This window comes from Emydura macquarii, unplaced genomic scaffold (genome assembly GCF_026122565.2).
Source record: "Emydura macquarii macquarii isolate MOO-44397 ecotype Brisbane River unplaced genomic scaffold, CSIRO-AGI_Emac_v2 contig_306, whole genome shotgun sequence".
In the NCBI taxonomy this organism is placed as follows: Eukaryota; Metazoa; Chordata; order Testudines; family Chelidae; genus Emydura; species Emydura macquarii.
In genome coordinates, this window is record NW_027130443.1 from 4,116,779 (window position 1) to 4,138,171 (window position 21,393).

Sequence of the window (21,393 nt, forward strand, 5' to 3'; positions counted from 1 at the left end):
CGCCAGGCCATCTGCCAGCTTACTTAAGAGATAAGCACAGTCAAATGCTGCGTGCTGAGCAGCCAGTGGAATACTTTCAGTTTCTGCACAGACTAGTGTTTATTTCGAAAGCCAGTTTTTGCTGTCAGTGCTGTTGTCCCTCTGAAATGTAATTTGTTCCAAAGATCCGTGACCCCTTGCGCCAGGTGGCTGGTTTGATCACCCCTACTCGAGGCAATTAATGTGGACTCTGCACTTGGAACATGTACAACATTAGACACTTAGATGCTGGACACTAAAGAAGCTTGTGGTAATTATCACAAAATTAAAGATAATCTCTTGCTCTGGAATTCTGACAAAGTGCAGAAAGATTAGCTAGTGCAACTCCTGTGAAATACAAGGCTGTAGCAGAAGGCACCTTAGCCCCTACAGTCTGCATAGAAAATGTAGCCTCTCTGGCTCAGATTCTGCTCCGTTACATCATGGTACGCCCATTGATTTCAACAGGGCTACACTGGTGTAACTGGGAGCAGAATCTGGCCTTTGAATCACAGATTATTTCATGCCTTCAAATAGATGACGTGCTTGTTGGCTTTGTAGAAGAGTCCCTGTCCTGAGGACTTACAATCTGGATAGGCAACGCAGGCCTTCCGGCGACCATGTTATGACCTAGAAAGGTTGTGAAGGGATTTTCTGTTTGCTCGTCCTCCTAGAGGACATTAGTCCTCTGACATCTGAAGTGGGAGTGAGCGATGCAGTTGATTCAAATAACAGTGCTGGTTGCTGAAGATAGTGCAGTGGAATGGGATCCAGGGTCCTTCTGCTCATACGTCCTAGTGGTAATTTACCTGTTGCACTTGGGGGAGGGTTTTTTAAAAAATAAATGAATAAAATAAGCAGCCCTATTTACACTAGGGCAGTGGTTTTCAACCTATTTACCACTGGGGGCTACATACGCAGCTCTCTGTGTTACATTGGCCGCATCCACACACTAATATATATTACCTGAGGATGTCACATGGCTGCAGCTGTGCGTTGATTGGGCCGCAAGTGAGCTGTGGGTTGCCAACCACTACACTGGGGCAATCTGCCTAATGCCAGTTCAGCTCCACCTGTGTTACCAACATTGGGAGTCCTGGTGTGGTCAGGCTTCCATCACCACTCAAAGCACAAGGTTGCCTAGACCTGTTCTGGGGAAGCTGCTGTTGGTCTGTCGATGCTAGGGCTCCTAATACTGCTAAAACATGGAGCTGGCCCAGTCTGTGCAGTGCTAAAATTTTTTGTTTTTAAATTTTCCTAGTGCAGAGCAAGCCATTGATATCATCTCCCAGCATCTGTTCAGAAAGGGCCCACCACCTGGTGGCCAGCAGGAAACACTTTTCTTCCTGTTCTGAGATCTGTTTTCTGAAATATAACTGAAGGCTGCCCTTGTCATATGACCTTGTTGTGACATCAGCAGGGTATTAGGATGTTCCTGCTAATCTCACATTCTTGTGGATGCTAATTTCGAACCACATCTTGTAATACTGCCATTTGGTTGATTCTCTCTCAGCTCTTCAAGAAAGGTGGGCATGGCACAGCCCCACTTATTGACAGTATTCCCTCTTTTTCTGAATGGTTTTTGGGTCTCTTAATGTCTGACCAAGTGGGAAAGTGCTGAAAGTACTAATCTAGTAAGTCTGATCAGCAGGGTGGGCTCCCTTGGCTTGCTTTGGACAGAAACATCCTCTTGCTCCTGCTGCCTTGCTTAAACAGCTACCCGTTTAGACGATGGGAAATCTCCACATTTAGGCTCTAAGCAGGAGCTGCCTCAGTTCCCGGGTTGCCTGGTGGTTCAAGGGCAGGTTAAGTGGGAAGAGGTGGCTGTTTGTATGGTGTCTTTCTTCTGTGCAGAATGAATTTCAGTGTTCTGTTTATAAGCCTTCTGCAACGTGAAATCCTCCATTTAGGAGGATTAAAATTGCTCAGTAGTCTGCTGATTCTGTCGTTTCTATAACCCTGGAAGCGTTTACAGGGACCCTGTATCTGTCAGGTAACTGGAAGCAGGTAACGCTAGTTAGACAGCCTCACAGTTAAATCCATTATTTCTTTTTTAAAAGGGTTTTTTCCTCCCATTTAGTGCGTTGGCTCTTCCAACAGAACCCTCCATTTAAGGAGAGGATTACTTGCTTAACTTTAAAGCTCTTAGAGCAGCTCTGCGGGGATGTGGTGTATTACCGAAAGGGCTCCTTTTTGATCAGCTCGTGATGCTTGAAGTCATCCAGGGCCAGGTTCCTGAAAGCCATAATTCTCCATAATTAGTGGGGGTTGAGTAGTCAATACCAGGCATGTAACTGTTGGTGTGTGGGTGTGTGTTTTTGCTTTGCTTTGAATGAATATTCAGCAGCATTGCATTAGCCTATTGTGAAGGCCCCTAGTTCAGTTAGTGTGCCCTGGTTCAGACATCAAAGGTGGCTCTTCTCATTTAAAAATGTGGCTCAGGCTGCAAACTTTGACCACAGATAAGGTGGGGAAAGGATGGGCGCGTGGTTGAGGTGCTGGATGGAGTGGGACATGCTCAGACTTTGTCTTCCTGTGTGACCTTAAGCAAGTCGTTTAATCTGTTCCTTGGTTCCTTGTCTGTAAAATGGGAATATAATTCCTTCCTCACCAGGAGCTGTGAAGGCTAATACATTAATGCATGTGGAGGTTCTGTAAGTAGATATGGGGCTCAGTGAGCTTCAGACCAGTCTTTCCTCTAGGGTGGCTTAGAAGAGAGCATCATAAAAACCTCTTTGTCCTTTTCAGTTAATAATTCTTCACTGTAGCACAGTCCCATTACTTGAGGTACAGCGAGAAGTAGGGGGAAGTTTGTGTCAACTTCTGTAACATCTTTAGAGTTAAAAACATCACTGACAGCTAGGAAAGAAGAACCAGGCGCCCTGTGAACTTCTAATAGCAGAGTTGTCCTGGCTTGTTCTTTAACTCGGGACCCCTACACTTGCACAAATGAAAGCTGGACAAAAAATTACTGCCTTCATGTTTCTGACTATTTGCTTGACTAGTTGTTGAGATAAATGCACCTGGCCGAGAGCCTGTGACCATCTTTCTAATGACCTGCTGTTCTCTCCTCAGGTCTGGCACTGAAGAAGACGGCCCTCACTGAGGTGAGTTGCATACAGCTGTTTAAAACCTTCTGCAGTGGGGGAGAGAGCACACAGCTAGAACTTTTACAGCACACAGTCTTGAAATGTAGGAATGTGCAAAGTGGGAGAGTCTTAGGCCTTGTCTACACTATCATTTATGCCGGCAAAACTTTTGTCACTCGAGGTGTGTGGGGGGAAAAAACCACATAAGTGCTAGTGTAAACACGGCCACAGTTTTTAAAGTCAGTCTTAGGGTTGGTGAAAGTGCCAGGTTGTCGGCCGAGGTGAATGTGGTCCTCTATCTTCCTATAGCATGGGTGGCAGTAGGTGACCAGACATCCCGATATTAGGGTCTTTGTCTTATATATGCAACTATAGTCGTGTCGTCCCCGTTCCCCCCCCTCCCTCCCCCCCCCCACCAAAAAAAAAAAAGTGTCCCAATTTTTCTTCCACTTCCTGTCTGGTCACCCTGGTTGGCAGCAGGACAAGGCACTGCGAGGGATGGTTTTGACCTATAATGGTCACATCTGGAGTGGAGGTTTTTTCATGATCCATTCAGCCCTTCTGTCTGCTGGCTGCCAATGATAAGGATTTCGTGATGTTGATATGACCATTTGGAACTGGACTGAGACCCACCACTTAATCTATGTAGTATTCCAGGTTTGTCACTCTAAAGCCTAGAACGTCTGAGTCAGTGTGAAGCGATGGAAATCACTACAAGCATGGCTGAGAATTCTTTTTATTGAGAATATCACCAGGTCGATTCATCACTGAGATTCGTGATTTGTTACTCATCAGTTTTTTAAGTTCTCAACCATTTTGACTTTACAAATTACACCCATGCAGGAACATGGGCTTTTAGCTACAATAAGGCATGTGTCTGTGCCAAGCCAATAATCCTAAACCATTGTGATAAGAGGTATCTCTACCAATAATCACCCTTACTTGACAGCTAATTTGCATGCAACAATTTTAGTGTTTGTATGTGGGAGAGTGCACAGATGGCTTCCTGGGCTTAACTGCCATGGTTCAGCAAGTTCAATCACTGGGATTCAGTCTGTTAGTGTCCAGTTTTTACGTTCTTGTCCATTTTTAGCTTTTTTACATGATTTTGACAGCATAGGCTCTCCGCCACGAGGGAGGAAGGAGGGTGTGCGTGTGTGAGAGAGAGAGATCTGACATGGGCCATCGCACCAGTGCTCCACTGGGCTCTGATTTAGGACTCGGCAGATCCAAATTTAAATTCCTGGCTCTGCCACAGCCTTCCTGTATTGACCTTGGAGAAGTCAGTTCATCTACCCTGTGTCTCAGTTTCCTATCTGTCCACTAGGGATGATACTTCCCTTCCTCCCAGGAATTATGAGAAGATAGTCTTAAGGATTTTGTTACTACAGTGATGAGGGCCATATCAGTAATTTGCTACCAATGCAGTCCCGAATTCAAAGCACTGATCTTCTGGTCAAGCTCTGTAACCCATCACCAGTCCTGAGCAACTCAGGCTAATGTAGTTTAACACAACAAATATATCTACTGAAACTGGTCCCCATCTAAGTATTTGGACACTCAAGTGGAAAAGCAAGTTACCTCTCCAAGCAAAGCACATTTTATATCTTTATTATAACAGAGATCCCAATAAACTGCTTCACTAAACAGCACACAAGTCTAAATCAGAAATGGGGAAAGCTGCTGATCAAATTCCTAGAGCTGACACTAAACTTGTATGCATACATATATCGAGAGCCTGATTTTGAGACCCCATCCTCCAGTCAGTCAATGGGAGCTGCAGGTGCTCATCTGAAAATCAGACCTTTGACTATTTACTCCATTTGCTATATAACTTTAGTTAGCGGATTTCTACATAATGCTACAGCATTCTAGCCAGGTCTTTCCCACACTCTCTCTGCTGCTGTGCTCGTGTGGTTCCGCTTTGGCATTGATTGTAGAATCTGAGTAAGCTCTTGGCTCTGGCAGGTGTTTCCCTGGGAATGAAGCACTGATCAGAGCAAAAACTTTGTAAAGTGTACTCATGGACTTAACAGTCTGTGTCATACATATAAACTCTGCAAATATAGCCATCTTTTCCTGGCCTCCCCTCCCTTGTCTTGTCTCTGGACCTTTCCACAATCCCACTGCTCTTGGTACAAGTGGCTGCTCTGCAGTGCTGAGTGCTGCCACTGGAGCAGATGTGTGTGTGTCTACCTCATCAACTCTTGTTTTGAAATTTCACCTTAAAATCCATCTAGCTCTTGTTTATGCTTTAATTTTTCCCCCTTTGCTAACTCTCTTAGGTAATACTGCACCAATTTAGTGGTTGCAGAATTCAAACAAATATAAAAGCTGCTATAAATGTCCTTGGTGAGGTGGGCTATTGTGTGTGCATCTCCCCAGTACATCATTGCGCTACACTGGGTTCTGATTTGCTTCTAGATGCAATTTGTAAAATCCTGAACATGTATCATTGTGCTCAAGGGGGCAGAGCACTGGACAGACTCAGAAGACATGGGGTCTAAATTCCTGGCTCTGCCACTAGCCTGCTGGGTAATGTTGGTCAAGTCCCTTCCCCTCCCTGTGCCTCAGTTTCCCATCTGTAAAATGGGGATAATGATGCTGACCTCTTTTGTAAAGTGCTTTGAGATCTACTGATGAAAAGTGCTATGTAAGAGCTAGATATTACTGAGCACTATAGAAGAGCTGATTAATAATTACATAGGGGATTGATCCCAGGGATCATCCCTTTCCCACTCACCAGCTAGGATAGGTTACTGTTTGCTGAGTCATGCTTGCTTTCTGGAGTTAAACTCCACAGCTGGCAGAAGGGAGCTCTCAGCGGGAGGATCCTTTGTGACTGCATCTGATCTCTAGAGCAGAGTGTTCAGCCAGTTTTTGGTTGGTCCAACTTTGTCAGACTTTGAGTACCACGGATGGGGGAACGTTGTTTGTAGCTTACTGCTGTAAGGCACTGAGAGACCTTGATGGGCCCTTGTTTAAATGTCTAACAAAATCATTATAATTTTCCATAAAGAGATGGTTCTGGGACTGTGCTACTGCGATAGACATTCTCACACCTCCACCCTCAAATTCGATATTTGGTGGAAAATTAAACTTCTGGACAGGCTAACGCCTTCCTTCAGTGCACAAATAAATATCCAGTCCTCTCTGGGACAGGAAATGCTCTGTTATGGTTAGAATAAGGGCCAGGGAGTCGAGCCCTGAGCTCTGTCCCCAACTCTTACTTGCTGTGGTGACTTCAGTCATTTAACCTGTCTGTGCCATTGTTTTTCAGTGTGTAAAATGGGGATAATTACTCACAGCATGGAGTGGGTTTACAACGGTTTGATTCGTGTTTGTAGTGAGTTTTGAGGTCATTGGAGGGAAGATGCAAAATGTAATGTTAACTACATGTATGGAGTAATGGTAGTCAGAATTCTACAGCACAGACTGCAGACAATGTCTAAGCCTGCATAGATCTTTATAGAAAGAAATAAAGGCACCCCAGTAGTTCCTGTCCAGAAGGATCTCTAGCAGCTTGGGCAATTGGGAGGAAATATTTGCCGGCTCTTGATCAGAAGCTGAAATACAAAATTTTGCTGCAATCTGAATAGAATCAGGCTCCCTTTGCTGTAGCCATCAGTTCTGATGAATTGTCAAGTGGTGCAGCATAGACCAATGCCAGTGAGGTGGTGTTCCTCTGTGAGAAACTGCCTCGGTTCTTTACATTTTGTGCCTAGAAGATGAATGATGTCTAAGGCATGGCTGCTGTTTGTTAATGGCTTAACAGAAGCAGAACACTCAAGCACTATTGCTCCCCCCAAATTTACATGGTGAATCCACTGAATATTGTTGGCTGCCTGGGGCATTTCTCAAGCACTATGCATAGCGGACAGCTGCAGAGCTGTTAACACTTCACGGCAGAGGTACTTCTACGTGCAGGGGGCTGCAGGTGAATGCTGCCTAGAATTTTACAACGTGCAGTTGGCTTGATGTTTAGAGCTCTGCTGCTGATTCTGGAAGGAGCAGATGGAGAAAAGACTGGGTAGACAAAGATGGGACAGAACGGTGGAGGTTATAATTTATCTTTTCACATTGGCAGTCAGACAGCACTTTATGCTCCTTTGCTGAACTTCTGGAGGAAACGGCTACAATTATAACAATTCACCCTGCTTGGCAGATTATGTCTCCATCCTTTGTCAGTAAACAGCAGCTTGCTTAAGTGGAGTATCTCCCCATGAACACAACACTGGTGATTCATTATCCACTCTGACTGCTTGCTTGCTGGCTGGAGTATAATGGGTTGACTTTGAGCACAAATGGCCTGGTACTTATTTGAGAGGGATGTTTAAAGACTGTTCTATCTGATTTGTATTTGACTCATCACCACAGTGCCTGAGTACCCCACAAATTTACTCCCATCTCCCTGGGAGGTAGGAAAGCATTGCTAATTTTACAAATGGGGAACTGAGGCACTGGAATTAAGAAACTAATCATTATGGGGAAGTTTTCTGGCCTGCATTATACAGGAGTTTGGACTAGATGATCATGATGGTCCTTCTGACTTTAGACACAGGGAATCTGACAGAGCTGGGAAATAAACGTAGATCTAAGACCCAGACCAGTGTCTTAATCCAAGACCATCTCTCCTCCCCATATGTTGAGATCCACAGTCCTGTGCGTGACAAACAAAACTGCTGGTATCATCTCACTTCTCATTTTGAGGGATGTATAATTTAAAGATAGTGTTTAAAGTTTGCTAGTCCCAAATACATCTGTGTGCACTCCACAGATCTTTGCCCAGTAACACATTGCATCTCTTATAACCACAGCATCCTAGTTCTGCCTGCACCTTGTGCATCTTCTTTTGCTTCAGCAAGTGCAGCTTGTCTTCACCACTTTGATCTGGAAATGTCTCTTTCGCAGGCCCCATCATTATCAGGACAGCCTGGAGTTGGCCAAGGGAAGAAGATAGGTCATCGAGGAGTCGATGCTTCTGGCGAAACTACCTACAAAAAGGTTCCATCTCTTGCTTATTTTCTGGGGGGTAGTGGCCACACGTAGAGGTGGGAGGTTGAGACCACCATATCTCTGAACAAATCATACGAACTATGAGAAACCCGGGGGGAATACAGGTGTGCTGTTAGCCAGCCAATCTGATTAGATTTCCCTGCAGCATATCACGCTGACCTTACAGGCTACAAGCATTTTACAACTGTCACTCTGTAGACGCCTGAGGCAGTTGATGGTATCGGCCTCTTACACAGCAGTCAGTATTTGAGATCTCCCACAAGGCATCTCAGGATCACAGCCAGGTTACCTGTATGTGGATGCTGTTGCTATAACTTACTGTGAATGTGCACTGACTGTTTTCTTCCTTCTGCCAGACCACTTCGACCACTCTGAAGGGGGCCATCCAGCTGGGTATCGGTTACACGGTGGGGAACCTGAGCTCCAAGCCAGAGAGAGATGTCCTGATGCAGGATTTCTATGTGGTGGAGAGCATTTTCTTCCCCAGGTAAGGAGCAGGGGTGTGAAACAAAAGGCAGGTGCTGGCTGTTTCCTTTTGTCATGCTGATTTCTAAGCAGAAAGGAGAGCCCTCAGATTCAAAGTACTGCACCTATTTCTTACCAGCACGTTGCTGGAAGCATTAGCATCCATGGTACTGCAGCTCAAGAGATGCGGTTAGATTTACGACAGGCCGTGATGCATCTGCTTACTGGGCTTGTTAACCTTGAAGCTTTCATTGGCTTTATAATTGTCTGCCTTTCTACCTGCCAATATGGAATGTTCACCTCCGAATGTTACATTACCTTTGTATTGAGACTGAGGAAACCCTCTCAGCCAACAATGTTCATTGGACCACTTCAGCTATTGCATGATTGAGTTGTAAATGTGTAGGGCGTACAGAAACTAGATTCTGTACGTAAATACGTCTAACCTTGCAAACTTCTCTTCTCCCTTCCCAAGGGAGTGAGTGTTTCCCAGCCAGATGGTTAAGTTTAGATCTTTTTTGTTGGTATCCTGATCAGCACAGGCAAGATCTTTTGTGCCTAGGCTGGTGGCTTCTGGGGATGCCTTTTTGCAAAGCTTGATTTGCCTTTCTTTTGTGTGTATATATAAACTGGCTGGGTGTAACTGTGCAAGTAGGTGAGGCATTAATGTGAAATAACACGCCTGTTCATCCAGTATCCTTTCCATGCAGCGAAGGAAGTAACCTCACTCCAGCTCACCATTACCCTGACTTCAGGTTCAAAACCTATGCACCCGTGGCTTTTCGATACTTCCGGGAACTCTTTGGAATTCGTCCAGATGATTATTTGGTATGTATGGGGTTTTTTATTTCTCTGGGGTTAGTGCTGGATATTAATCGGCCTGGATAGAACTGCTTGACTTGAAGCCTCCACAAAATTGAAGGTGGGGGGAACCCCATGTCACAGACTATCTGTGACCAGCCAGCTGCACGGGATTAAGGGGCTTCCTTGGATTTTTGTGAACTTTAGTCTCCAGCTAATAGCTTAAAGCTTCTATAGAGCCTTCCTTTATGAAGATCTGAAACTGCTCTAAAAGGTTGAGTAACAACTCGTAGTCATGTTTTATCAATGGGGGAAACTGAGGCATGGAGTCAGTTGATTGGGTCAATATCACATGGGGATTTGAAGTCATATTTGAGAAGAGAACATAGGCATCCTTTCCTAACAACTCCCCCACCTAAGCTGGAGAGTAGCTGGAGACTGAGGTACAGTCCTGGGGTTAGAGGGAACTTCTGATCCTGTACATCTAGCAGATGGGAAGCTGTTTTCTGTCTTGTGTGTCATCCCCAGTAATAAAGATTTAACAATCTGAGTGTAGTTAGCCCTTGGTAATGTGAAAGTCAGAATAGAATCCAGCTTGCTCTCTGAGCTGAAATGGTTCTTCAGGGCTAACCATAATTGTTCTGTAAGGTCAGCTGACTGGATTTGGAATAGACTACAGGCCATGTTGACACTACGGGCACTAGAGGTGCATAGATGCTTCCTATGGTGACAGAAGAGGTTTTCCTTTCTGAGAGGTGTTAACTAGGTGACGGAAGAATTCTTCCCTCTACCTAGCCATGTCCACACTAGGGCTCGGTTGGCTTAACTACAGTGCTTGTGAACTTTTCATACCCTGAGCAACGTCAGCTTTAAAATTTTAAGTGTAGGTCTGGGCCCAATTAAAGCTGGCCTCTGTGTATTAGTGTTTGCACCTCGTCTCGCTTACAGCAAGGTGAAGCTTTTTGGAGGCGGGGGCAGATCTTCTTGAGAAGGTGCCATTTTTATATAACCACTCTTCCGACTGACTGCGAATAAGGGCAATGAGGACTGAAAACGTACAAGCAAAAATAAACCTGTATGATGAGACTGCTTGACAACAACAGAAATCTCCATCTGTGCCATCTGGTATAGTGCTGGCTGATGTGATGATAGTGGTTACAAACTTGGGGGAGGAAAGAGCCTGCCTGAATTCCAAAGGTCACAAATCTGATTTGCAGCGACTGCTTCCCCGTTCTCTCGCCCACTACAGCAGTGAATGCCTTTTTAATTATGCATGAGATAATTAAGTTGATAGGGTCTTGGGTCGTTAATCCATGCAGTTCTGAAAGCTGGTTCAGCATGTAATGATAGCATTTAATTTATTGCTCTGATTATGTCCCCCTGTGTTGTCGGCTTTACCCTGCCTTACCTTCTTCAGATATAAGCTCCTACATAATGTTGCTCTAAACCCTTTTGTTTGACATATGCAAATGCCTCCTCCCCAGGCACATTCTGCTCTGGGAACTTGCTGTTCAGATTCCTAGTTCAAGCTATGCTCTCCAGGATTGGGTTCTGAATATATGGAGGCATCTTCTCCACATCTTCACCACTGCTGATACACGACTTTTACACACACCCCCCCCCCCCAACCTGTTTTAGTTGCTGCACTGAGGGTGAGGGATGCTTTTGCAAGCCATGTATCTTTAGTGCATGTGGGAGAGCTCTAGTCTTGGGAATAGGCATTGCATTTTGTTCCCTTTTGGCACTGTGATACGCAGAATGCTGAACAAGCTGTCTTGTCTCTTTAAATCCGATCTTTCTGTGTGCCCACATGCTAACACACTGAGGGAAAGAACCCTACATGTGGTAGTGTTACAGGGCACAAAACAGAAAAAGATTTGATGTCATTATGCAGCCTGGTGTTACTGAGGCAGGCAGATTAGCTTGACTCTGTGAGCAGTCCGGGCACTCTGGACTGTAACGTGCACATCTCTTTGTAAGCTGTGCCTCCACCTAACCCACAATGAGACCTAACTCCAGTTTAAGGTTCACAATTTCCACACTGCTTAATATCCAAGGCCTCTTGATCTAGATTCCAGGGGGTGCTGCCTTAGGAATGCCTTGGAGATGTATTATTTAGGTCATGGTTTATCACATGATGAATGAATGCCACCTTATTTTTTTTCTTGCCTTCCTAGTATTCGTTATGTAACGAGCCTCTGATCGAGCTGTCAAACCCTGGAGCTAGTGGGTCCCTCTTCTATGTCACCAGTGATGACGAGTTCATCATCAAAACTGTGATGCACAAGGAAGCGGAATTCTTACAGAAGCTTCTTCCTGGCTACTACATGGTGCGTATCTGGTTTGGTTTGTGGGAGAAACGTGCAGCTTTCCTGTCCGCGGCACCACAAAGGGCGGTGTTTGGTAACCCAACAGGGCTTTCTTTGGCTGCCTGCCTGGTACAGATGACAGAATTAACAGTCTGTTGTGAAGCCTGGTGTGGGAACAAAATTAAACACACTTGAAACCTGGAGACAGCTGAGCCATGTCCTGACAAGTATTTGCACATTTCCTCCTGCTTTACTGCTGTTGTATCCCAGGGTAGCACATAATCATGCCTTAACTGTTGGGAGTGTTAAGGAGTGAAACTTTCTCCTCCCCTTTGTCTCCTATCAGATGCTCTTAGTTTTGTGAAGGCAGCGCTGTGGCAGAGTGGGTGTGGTGTTGCTCTGCCACTGTTCAGCACTCAAGTATGTTTGTTTCGGGGGTACCCATCCCCACTGTTTCCTGAATTTCTCTTAAGTGTGTGTGTGCTGCTTAATAGAGATCTGCTCAGCAATAGGCTATTCTGTTGCAATGGTTCTCTGTCATCTACAGGTCCTGTTACCAGTGTGTCAGCTGAAGCCTTTGCCTGTATCATGTGGTGGCTACAGCCTTGCATTTTCTAACCTGTAGCGGACTGTGGGTTACTCTAAAGCGTGGCAGCATGGTGGGTTAGTGAGACAGTATGCTTAGCAGAGACTTGGCAGGAGGAGAAAGCAAAAAGACCAGAACTGGAACCCACTGTACCAGGAAGATGGGTAGCTCCAGTGGCAGAAAGCATCTCCTCCTACACAGCTGCATCGTAGTGTCCAATTCCACACAAAAAACTACGTTAAAAGAACATGAAGGCTGCAAAAGGAAAGCACTGTATTATGGAAATGCCAGAACTAAGGTTACCCACACTTCCTTCACTCTGCCCCCTGTACGTGTGCATTGTGCTAGTCTTTAATTAGCTGATCTATTTTCCTTAGGATCCCTGCCTTGCTAAGAGCATTGGACCGGGACTGGGGAGGCCCAGATTCTATTCCTGGCTCTTCCACTGGCCTGCTGGGGGACCTGGGAAAAGTCATTTCTACTCCCAGTGCCTCAGTTTTCCCATCTGCAAAATGTGGGTGATACTTATCTCCTTTTGTAAAGTGCTTTGAGAGCTACTGAGGAAAAGAGCTAGAAATTTTCATTCGGAAGCACTTTGGCTCGAGAGTGTAACAAAGTCAGTGGCTCACTTCTGAAACTGGGATTTAAGCTGCTAAATCACTTAAGCACTCTTGAAAATTTTACTCCCTGTCTAAATATGTGCAGCAAACAAGGCAGGGCTCCTAGGATTAGGACAACTCAGATGAAAGTAGTGACTAGACCCTTCTTGTCCCAGGAACTCTAGATGGTTGGATAATAAAAAATAATTACAGAGGATCAAACTTGACTTATTGCCCTGTTGTTGTGTCTGAGTATTTTGTAAAGTTACACTGTGCTAATTGCTATAAGGGTCTCCCTGCTGCTATCTGAAACTCAGCTGAGGTGTAAAATGACCTGAGACAGACAAGACACCAGGGTGGTTGGTGCTGCGTGGCTCTAAGTCTGGAAAGTGGAGTTCTGTTTTCAGCTGCTGGCAGTCAGTGGTGGCTTTGTACTGCACTGTATTGACTGACACGTTCCTAAAGAGAACTCACTCATGGGTCCAGTTAGGAAAGATGAGATGAAGGGCATTAAATTTCTATACACTTGCGGTGCTTCCGCTGGCCTTTGTTTTGAGATCTGGCAGGTTCATCTTTTCTCTCAGAGAGCATGCTAGCTCTTTCTGTTTCCATTTAAAAGCCTTCCAGTGCTGAACAAGCAAACCGGGTTTGTCATATCAGTCCTAATACCATGATTGCCTAAAAAGGGCCTGACAGTGGAGTGGGTTAAGTGATCTCTCTGGCAGACTGCTTTATAAATTGACTCTTTCTATTAAGGTAAACTGAGGTGGTCGTATTTCTGGTGGGCTGCTTCATAGATACGTTGTAATAAATGTTACACCATTGGTCTGTTCTGAGCTAGGGAACAACTCTTAGTTGTAAGATCTCCAGTTGGATGAGGATTTTTTGATACTTTAAAACTTTAAGTTCCCACTAACTAGTTTTGGCGGTTCTTTTAGTTAGGTTTTCCTTTCCTTAGCTGCAATTTGTGGGGAAATCTGCTTGGGAATTCCCAAACTTGGCTATTTGCTCAGAGAGAGATGCAAAATCTTATTTCTTGTAGGCTAGGCAAGGCAATGCAGAGCAAGCTTTCTAGTTTGTAAAATCAGATCCTAGGTGCTTAGTTAGAGTTTGTTGGCTTTAGATGGTGGAATCTTTCTCCTGCAAGGCTGTCAAGGTAAAAATAAATTCTGGATGTGCAAACGCTAGTCAGCTAACCCCTCCCAAGATGTGCAAACACTAATCTGCCAGCCCTTCCCAAAGCCAATCTAAGTTTGGGTTCTGCACTGAACAAAGCAGAAGTTGTTTTTCATAGTGGCTCTTTCTAACCCATCCTCTGTCTTTCTTGCCCCACTGCAGAACCTGAACCAGAACCCACGGACCCTGCTGCCAAAGTTCTATGGACTGTATTGCGTTCAGTCGGGAGGCAAGAACATTCGGGTGGTGGTGATGAACAATATCCTGCCCCGGGTGGTGAAAATGCACTTGAAATTTGACCTGAAGGGTTCAACCTACAAACGCCGGGCATCCAAGAAGGAGAAGGAGAAGTCCAGCCCCACTTTCAAGGACCTGGACTTTATGCAGGACATGCCAGAGGGCCTAATGCTGGATGCAGACACATTCAGTGCGCTGGTGAAAACGCTGCAGCGAGACTGCTTGGTAAGGGCAAGGTAAACCTAGAAAGCTGGACTCTGTGGCTATCTAGCTCTCAAGCAGCTGCATGAGTCTTTAACCAAGACAGACCGTCCCATGCTTTTGTTAGAAGCTCATTAATCTGTAAATGCCCAAGATGGCTGACTCCACCCCAGTTTTCAGCTCATCCAAAAGCAGAGTGCTGTAATTAGAGCTCATGTTAACTCTGCTAATTTTCAGAGAACATTCACTAGTGTCCTATGTAACGTCCTAAAATCCAGTGACACTTGGCTCCCAGGGATAAAGCTTGTCTTGTGCTGTCATATTCTTGGCTTTTCCTATGACATTTATTCACTTATTCTCCACTTTACACAATTCAGTCATCCATAACTGGGTCATTAGGGTGAATTAGTGAACAAGCTTCTACTGTACAATGTGCAGAAGGTGATGGAGAAGAACTGGCCTCTTGTAAACTCTAGCCTTTTAGGTGGGGTTGCAGGATGCCAAGGACTGCTGAGATCCGTTAGACCAATCCCAAAGTATGGTGGTGTTGAAACAAAGGGTAATTAACTCTGACGCGCTCTCATGCTGCTGCTAAGTAGTTGTTGCTATGAGTTCTGGGTAACTGAGATGGACTGTCCCATGCTTTTGGGTCTGCCTTTGAAGGAGCATGTGAGAACTTACTGGACTGACTGTCTTTTTGTCTTTGTTCTTGGACTCAATACTAACCTGTAGGTGTTGGAAAGCTTTAAAATCATGGACTACAGCCTGCTGCTTGGAGTGCATAACATAGACCAGCAGGAACGGGAGCGGCAAACTGAGGGAGCCCAGAGCACGTCTGATGAGAAGCGTCCCGTTGGGCAGAAGGCGCTTTACTCCACAGCCATGGAGTCCATCCAGGGTGGGGCTGCCCGGGGGGAGTCCATAGATACAGATGACACGTAGGTGAAAACTTGGTTCTCTTGCACTGCTGTTGTGGGAGTGGGTGGAAGCAAAAAGCTGAAGTAGTAAATCCCTAAAGGTTGCTAGCTTGTGCCATTGGCTTGAGCTATCTGAATGACCCACTTACCTTAGGAAAATGGAGAGCAGTCGCTGATGTAGCGTAGCACGGAGCAGTTTGTTGTGAAATGTGGTCATTGTTCTGAAAGGCTTACCGGTTCCCACTTGGTTATTTACAACGGTCCTGGCAATGAATTGCACCCCATACGGAAGGCGTGTGGGCCCTGTAGCAGCCTGTAGGCCCAGCACTGGTCTTGGGAGGAGAGAGATGGGACAGGCTTAGCTCGGGCCAGGTGATGCAATGGGACTACATGCTAGCCTAGCCCATGGAGGCTAGCGTGCAGTTTCTGACTGGGTCACGAGTCTCACTGCCCTGATTCGGGGTGCCAGGCTGGTTCGCAGCACCCTCTGCTCTGGAGAGACCCTGGTGTTGGAGTGCTGGGCTTGACGGGAGGATTGGAAGTGCCCAGGTGGTGCTGGGAGGGGAACGGGGGGATGCTTGCCCTATGCCTTATCTGTAGCTCTTGAGCTGTGTGTGGCTCTTGCAGCATTTTGTCTTGATGGCTCATTGGATTGGGCTTGCTAACAAATGGAGCAGTTGCTATGTTTGCCTGCTGGCATCTGTGCTCTGCATGGCCAGCTGCTCCATTTGGAACAGTTAGGGTTCTGCACAGTTAAAGAGCTGGAAATACTTGTGTTTCCATTTGCTCAAATGACTTTCTGAATTCTGGTGGGCCGCCTGATGTGTGCATGTCGACTTGCCAGGTGTCGGTACTAATTGCGCTGCAAATTCAAGATTGGTATTAATGGGGGGTGGTTGAAAACAAACTTGTGTTTAAAGATTTGGGCCCAGCTTCTGCCTTTACATGCACACGATTCCCACTGACTGCGTCCAGGACTTACGCCATCTGTATTCGAGAGCAGTAGAATAAAATAGGGTTTTATACCCTGCAAAGGGCACTCCTACAACTTGCCTAACTACTGCAGTAAGGAGAAGCTGTTCTGTGGGGCGGCAGCTAACACCCAGTCTGACGTGTCAGAACATATGTATTTGGGAGAAGGAGACGTTGGCCTGCAGATCTCCTAGAAGTGCCCCAGGAGTCTTAATGTTCTTTTCTGAGTGTTTGCTCATGTAAATTCCAAGCAGGTGTGGGCATGCAGTGTACACAGCACTGGAAGGTTTTTCTGGTGCCCCTGGAGTTGTGCCTCATGGCACTATATATAGCGCCCTGCTAACCTCTTGCCTCTTCAGTTCCTTCTTACCACCCATGACGGTCGCTGGAACATCGGTCTTCTCTTGCCTTGGCAAGCCCTTCCCCAGTGGACTTTCAAACTGTTACCTGTAAATGGTTAAGAAAATTAGTGGGTTTTTTTTTATAGATTAGTATAAGTAGAGTAGTTAGGACCCCACTTATCAAGGTCAGCCCCCCTTTTTTCCCCTTTCCCGGGACTGAGGCATGCCTTAATCCCCTGGCTTTAAACCGTGCAGGGCCTGCAAAAAGCCTGTGCCCAGGAGCGATCTCCTTACAACCTGTCTAAAGTATCTGGGAGAGACCCATCAGAGGGATCGCTGTCAAATTTGCAGGAAATTCTACTCCAGAACAAAAGAGGAAGCAGTCAAAGACTAAGGCTCCTCCTGATGGAGGCAGCTTTCCAATCGCACTCGGAGCTGAGCCCTGCACTCATCACATCTTCTTTGGTGCAGAGTGCACCGGAGTCAGTAAGAAACGACGGTGCTGAGGAAGGACTGTCTAGAGACACTTAGCACCGACAAGGATTGCCGGCATCGAGGGAGAGGTGCGACACTGCTCACAATCCCCGGTGCCAAACCAGAAACAGAAGAAATCGGACAGGGGCAACAGGGTCCCACGCCAAAAGCTGAAGATGCAAAAAAGTTGGACCTTTTTGGTAGAAAAGTGTGTTCTACGCGGGGACTTCCAACTCCACATTGCAAACCAACAAGTGATCCTGAGTAGGTATAATTTTAATTCTTGGGGGTCCATGTCTAAATTTTCAGAGCTGACACTATCAGACTCCTGGGTGCAGTGTGTAGCCCAAGTAGAAGAGGGCAAGGCAGTGGTAAAGGCCTCACTTCAGGCGACACTGGATATGGCGGATGCAGGAACCTGCACCATATTGCCCCTGTAGCCATGCGACGGAGCTGTTGGCTGCAAGCTTCGGCCTTCCACACGAGGTCTGGCAGACTGTTCAGGACCTCCCCTTTGAGGGACCAGCGCTGTCCTCAGAACAGACAGACTCAAAGTTGCATAGCCTCAAGGACTCTCAAGCTACTTTGAAATCCTTGGGCCTTCATACTCCAGCACCACAAAGGAGGTAATTCAAGCCAGAGCCCCTGTCTCGGTTTTTACAATCCCAACCCAGGCAGGCCTACAACCAAAAGTGGGGCAGGAAATACAGGAAAGGCCCCTCAGCCTTCGTCCAGCCAAGGACCCAGACCTACAAGGCAGTCCTCCAGTTACAAACAGAACTTTTGAGAGTGCACCTGAGGACAGCGTACCAATTCGGAACTCGGCTCCATTACCCCTATATTTTTCAGACCAGCTATCCTACTTCTACCATGTATGGGCCCAGATCACGTCAGATCGCTGGGTGCTACGCATGGTAGAACTGGGATACTCCCTGCAATTCAGATCCCTCCCTCCTTCCCACCTTTGACCCCTCCCTGTTCCTCTTCAGGGACCTTTCTCACAAGCAATTTATAATCCAAGAGGTGCAGATGCTCCTAAAATTAGGGCAGTGGAGGAGGTTCCTCATGAGCTGAGGGGCGCAAGGGGTTTTATTCCCGCTACTTCCTAATACTGAAAGCCAGAGGCGGTCTCAGACCCATCTTGGACCTGCGAAACCTCAACAGATTCATGAAGAAGCTGAGATTCTGCGTGGTCTCTTTGGCCTCCGTTATTCCCTCCCTGAATCGGGGGGATTGGTATACCACCCTTGACTTGAGGGACGTGTATTTCCATATGTGTATCATCCCAAGTCACAGAAGTTTTCTCCGGTTCATAGGCAACCAGACCCACTACCAGTTCACAGTCCTACCACTCAGCCTCTCTGCAGTCCCTCGCATGTTGACCGAGTGCATGGCAGTTGTTGCTATGTTCTGGAGGAAGCGGAAGGTATAAGTTTATCCATACTTCGATGATTGGCTGGTCAAGGGACGCACCAGTGCGCAGGTGGAGGCAAATGTAAACTTGATAAGATCAACCTTCGATGAGTTGGGTCTCTTGGTCAACATGCAGAAGTCAATCCTCACTCCCAGTCAGAGGATAGAATTCATAGGAGCAGCGCTAGACTCAGGCCAGACCAAGGCATTCCTTCTGGAATCTCATTTCCGGATTATATGTTCCATCTTAGAGAACTTAAAACGTTACCCCACCACCGCGGCTTGAAACTTCCTGAATCTGCTGGGGGACATGGCAGCATGCACATATGCCATTCAGCATGCAAGACTGCGTCTCAAGCCACTCCAGACATGGCTAGCTTCAGTGTATCATCCAACTCGAGACCACCTAGACAGGGTAGTATCACTTCCTCCTTCTGTGATCGAAACCTTCCATTGGTGGCTCAATCCACAGTTGGTCCACGCAGGAGTCCCTTTTTCCATACCTTACCCCTCACTGTCCCTAGTTGGACGCTGTAGTGATGGGCTGGGATGCTCATCTAGGAGGGCTCAGGATCCAGGGTCTCTGGTCTCAAGCAGAGCTCTCACTTCACATCAATGTAAGAGAATTGAAAGCGGTACACTTGGCCTGTCAGGCCTTCCCAGCCCACCTGGAGGGCAAATGTGTATCGATCATGATGGACAATACAACAGCAATGTTGTATATAAAACAGACAAGGGGGAGCACACTCCTCTCTCCTGTGCCAGGAAGTCCTCAGACTGTGGGAGCCCATAGTCCATTCGTTACACCTTGAGGCATCTTACCTTCCAGGGTCTGAGTGAGTTGGTACTACCTCAGCAGATCTTTCTCTGGCCACGAGTGGTCTGCTCACCCAGATGTGGTGAACAGCATCTTCCAACGTAAGGGAGTTACCCACATAGACTTGGTTGCGACAAAACTCAACAGGAAATGCTGCAGTTTTGCTCCTTCCAGAATCAGAGCCCATGTTCAATTGTGGACATTTCTCATCCCATGTGACGGGGGACATCTGTTCTACACGTTCCCGCCTATCCCACTCGTTCACAAGGTACTGCCGAAGGTCAGGAAGGAAGGATCCTTCGTGATTCTGGTAGCCCCAACTTGGCCGCGTCACACCGCTCTCCTCAGCTTGTCAGTGGAAGCTCCGATCAACCTGCCTCTGGTTCCAGATCTGATCACCCAGGACCACGGCCATCTTTGACATTTCAGCCTCGAATCTCTCCACCTCACAGCGTGGAAGCTCCATGGTTGAACCCCCTGGAGCTAGAATGCTCAGACCCAGTTCGAGAGGTCCTCCTTGGCAGCAGAAAACCTTCCACCAGGGCCTCTTATCTAGCTAAGTGGGAGAGATTTTATATCTGGTCGATGCAGAAAGGCATTCTGCCTACTCAGTCATCAATACCTTTCCTCTTGGACTATCTGTTACATCTGTTAGCAAGGGATGTTAGTGTTGTCAATCAAGGTCCCCCTGGCTGCGATCTCGGCATTTCATCCCCAGGTGGGCTTTGGCTTTTTATATCGAATGATTAAACCAATGTTTCTCAATGACCGGTCCCTAAGATCTCCCTGACACAAAATAGGAAGCCAGTCCCTGGTATCAAAAAGGTTGAGAAATACTGGACTAAACCATTTAGGAAAACAACTCAGCTCTTTGTAGCAATAGCAGACAGGATGAAAGGCCTCCTGGTATCATCCCAAAGAATCTCTTCACGGATCACAACCTGTATACGGGTGTGTTATGATTTGGCATGGGTACTTGCCCCAGTGCTGACAGTTCACTCCACAAGGGTGCAAGCGTCCTCTGCCACATTCCTGGCTCAGATCCTGATCCAAGACATTTGTAGAGCCGCGGCATGGTTGTCTGTTCACACTTTTGCAGCACACTGTGCTTATTACAGAGCAAGCCAGAAATGATGCTGCGTTTGGCAGAGCGGTGCTGCAATCTGCAGGTCAATTTTCTCCGACCCCTCTTATGGACCTGCTTGGGAGTCACCTACTTGGAATCGCCATGAACAAGAACTCGAAGAAAAAACGGTTACTAACCTTCTGTAACTGTTGTTCTTCGAGATGTGGTGCTCGCGTCCATTCCAAGACCCACCCACCTACCCCAGCCGGCAAGAAGGAACTGAAGAGTCGGGGAGGTCAGCAAGGTCCTATATATGGCGCTTTGAGGGCGCAACTCCAGGGGGCACCAGAGCCGATCCAATGGTTACCACTAGGGGAAAAACCTTCTGGTGACTGTGCATGCGGTGCACATACACCTACGTGGAGTCAACATGAGCAACACCTCTCGAAGAACAACAGTTACAGTAGCTTAGTGACTGTTTTTCCTCCTAGGCTGCCAAAAGAGACTGGCAGAAAGTTGGTAGCTTAACGTACCTGAAGGATACTATTTCACAGTGTGGTACCTCAGCTAGTGCTTTGTCTGGCTTCTGAGTATGAACCCGTGTCCTATCGTAGAACAGGAGCCCTGGGTGCTCTGGCCCAGGTAGGGGAGAGCAGCCATCTGATTTGTAATAAACCGTAGCACTGTCCTTGTTTGAGTGCTATACAGATGCTGACTCATGGAACACCACCTTCCAGGCAGACAAGAAAAGAGCAGTATGAAACTTACCATAGGTCTGGACAAAGTGCACGACTACACAGGGTCTATATCTTGTAATGAAAGCTGTTGCACCAGAGTCAACTTGATAACCACATGATTGTCTCTCCCCCCCTCTCCCCCCCCCCCGATAATGCAGA

General features: G+C 46.7%; 1 protein-coding gene across 6 annotated transcripts in view; it reads left to right on the plus strand.

The window, feature by feature from the left end:
- PIP5K1C (phosphatidylinositol-4-phosphate 5-kinase type 1 gamma) overlaps positions 1 to 21,393 on the plus strand; it is a 74,176-nt gene that overhangs the window by 26,145 nt on the left and 26,638 nt on the right. For all 6 annotated transcript variants that reach the window (XM_067557322.1, XM_067557314.1, XM_067557335.1 and 3 more), the window contains exons 2-8: positions 3,094 to 3,125; positions 8,019 to 8,111; positions 8,480 to 8,610; positions 9,299 to 9,416; positions 11,567 to 11,719; positions 14,222 to 14,521; positions 15,230 to 15,435. In XM_067557322.1, coding sequence (XP_067413423.1) covers positions 3,094 to 3,125; positions 8,019 to 8,111; positions 8,480 to 8,610; positions 9,299 to 9,416; positions 11,567 to 11,719; positions 14,222 to 14,521; positions 15,230 to 15,435 — 1,033 coding nt within the window. The remainder of the gene's footprint in view (positions 1 to 3,093; positions 3,126 to 8,018; positions 8,112 to 8,479; positions 8,611 to 9,298; positions 9,417 to 11,566; positions 11,720 to 14,221; positions 14,522 to 15,229; positions 15,436 to 21,393) is intronic.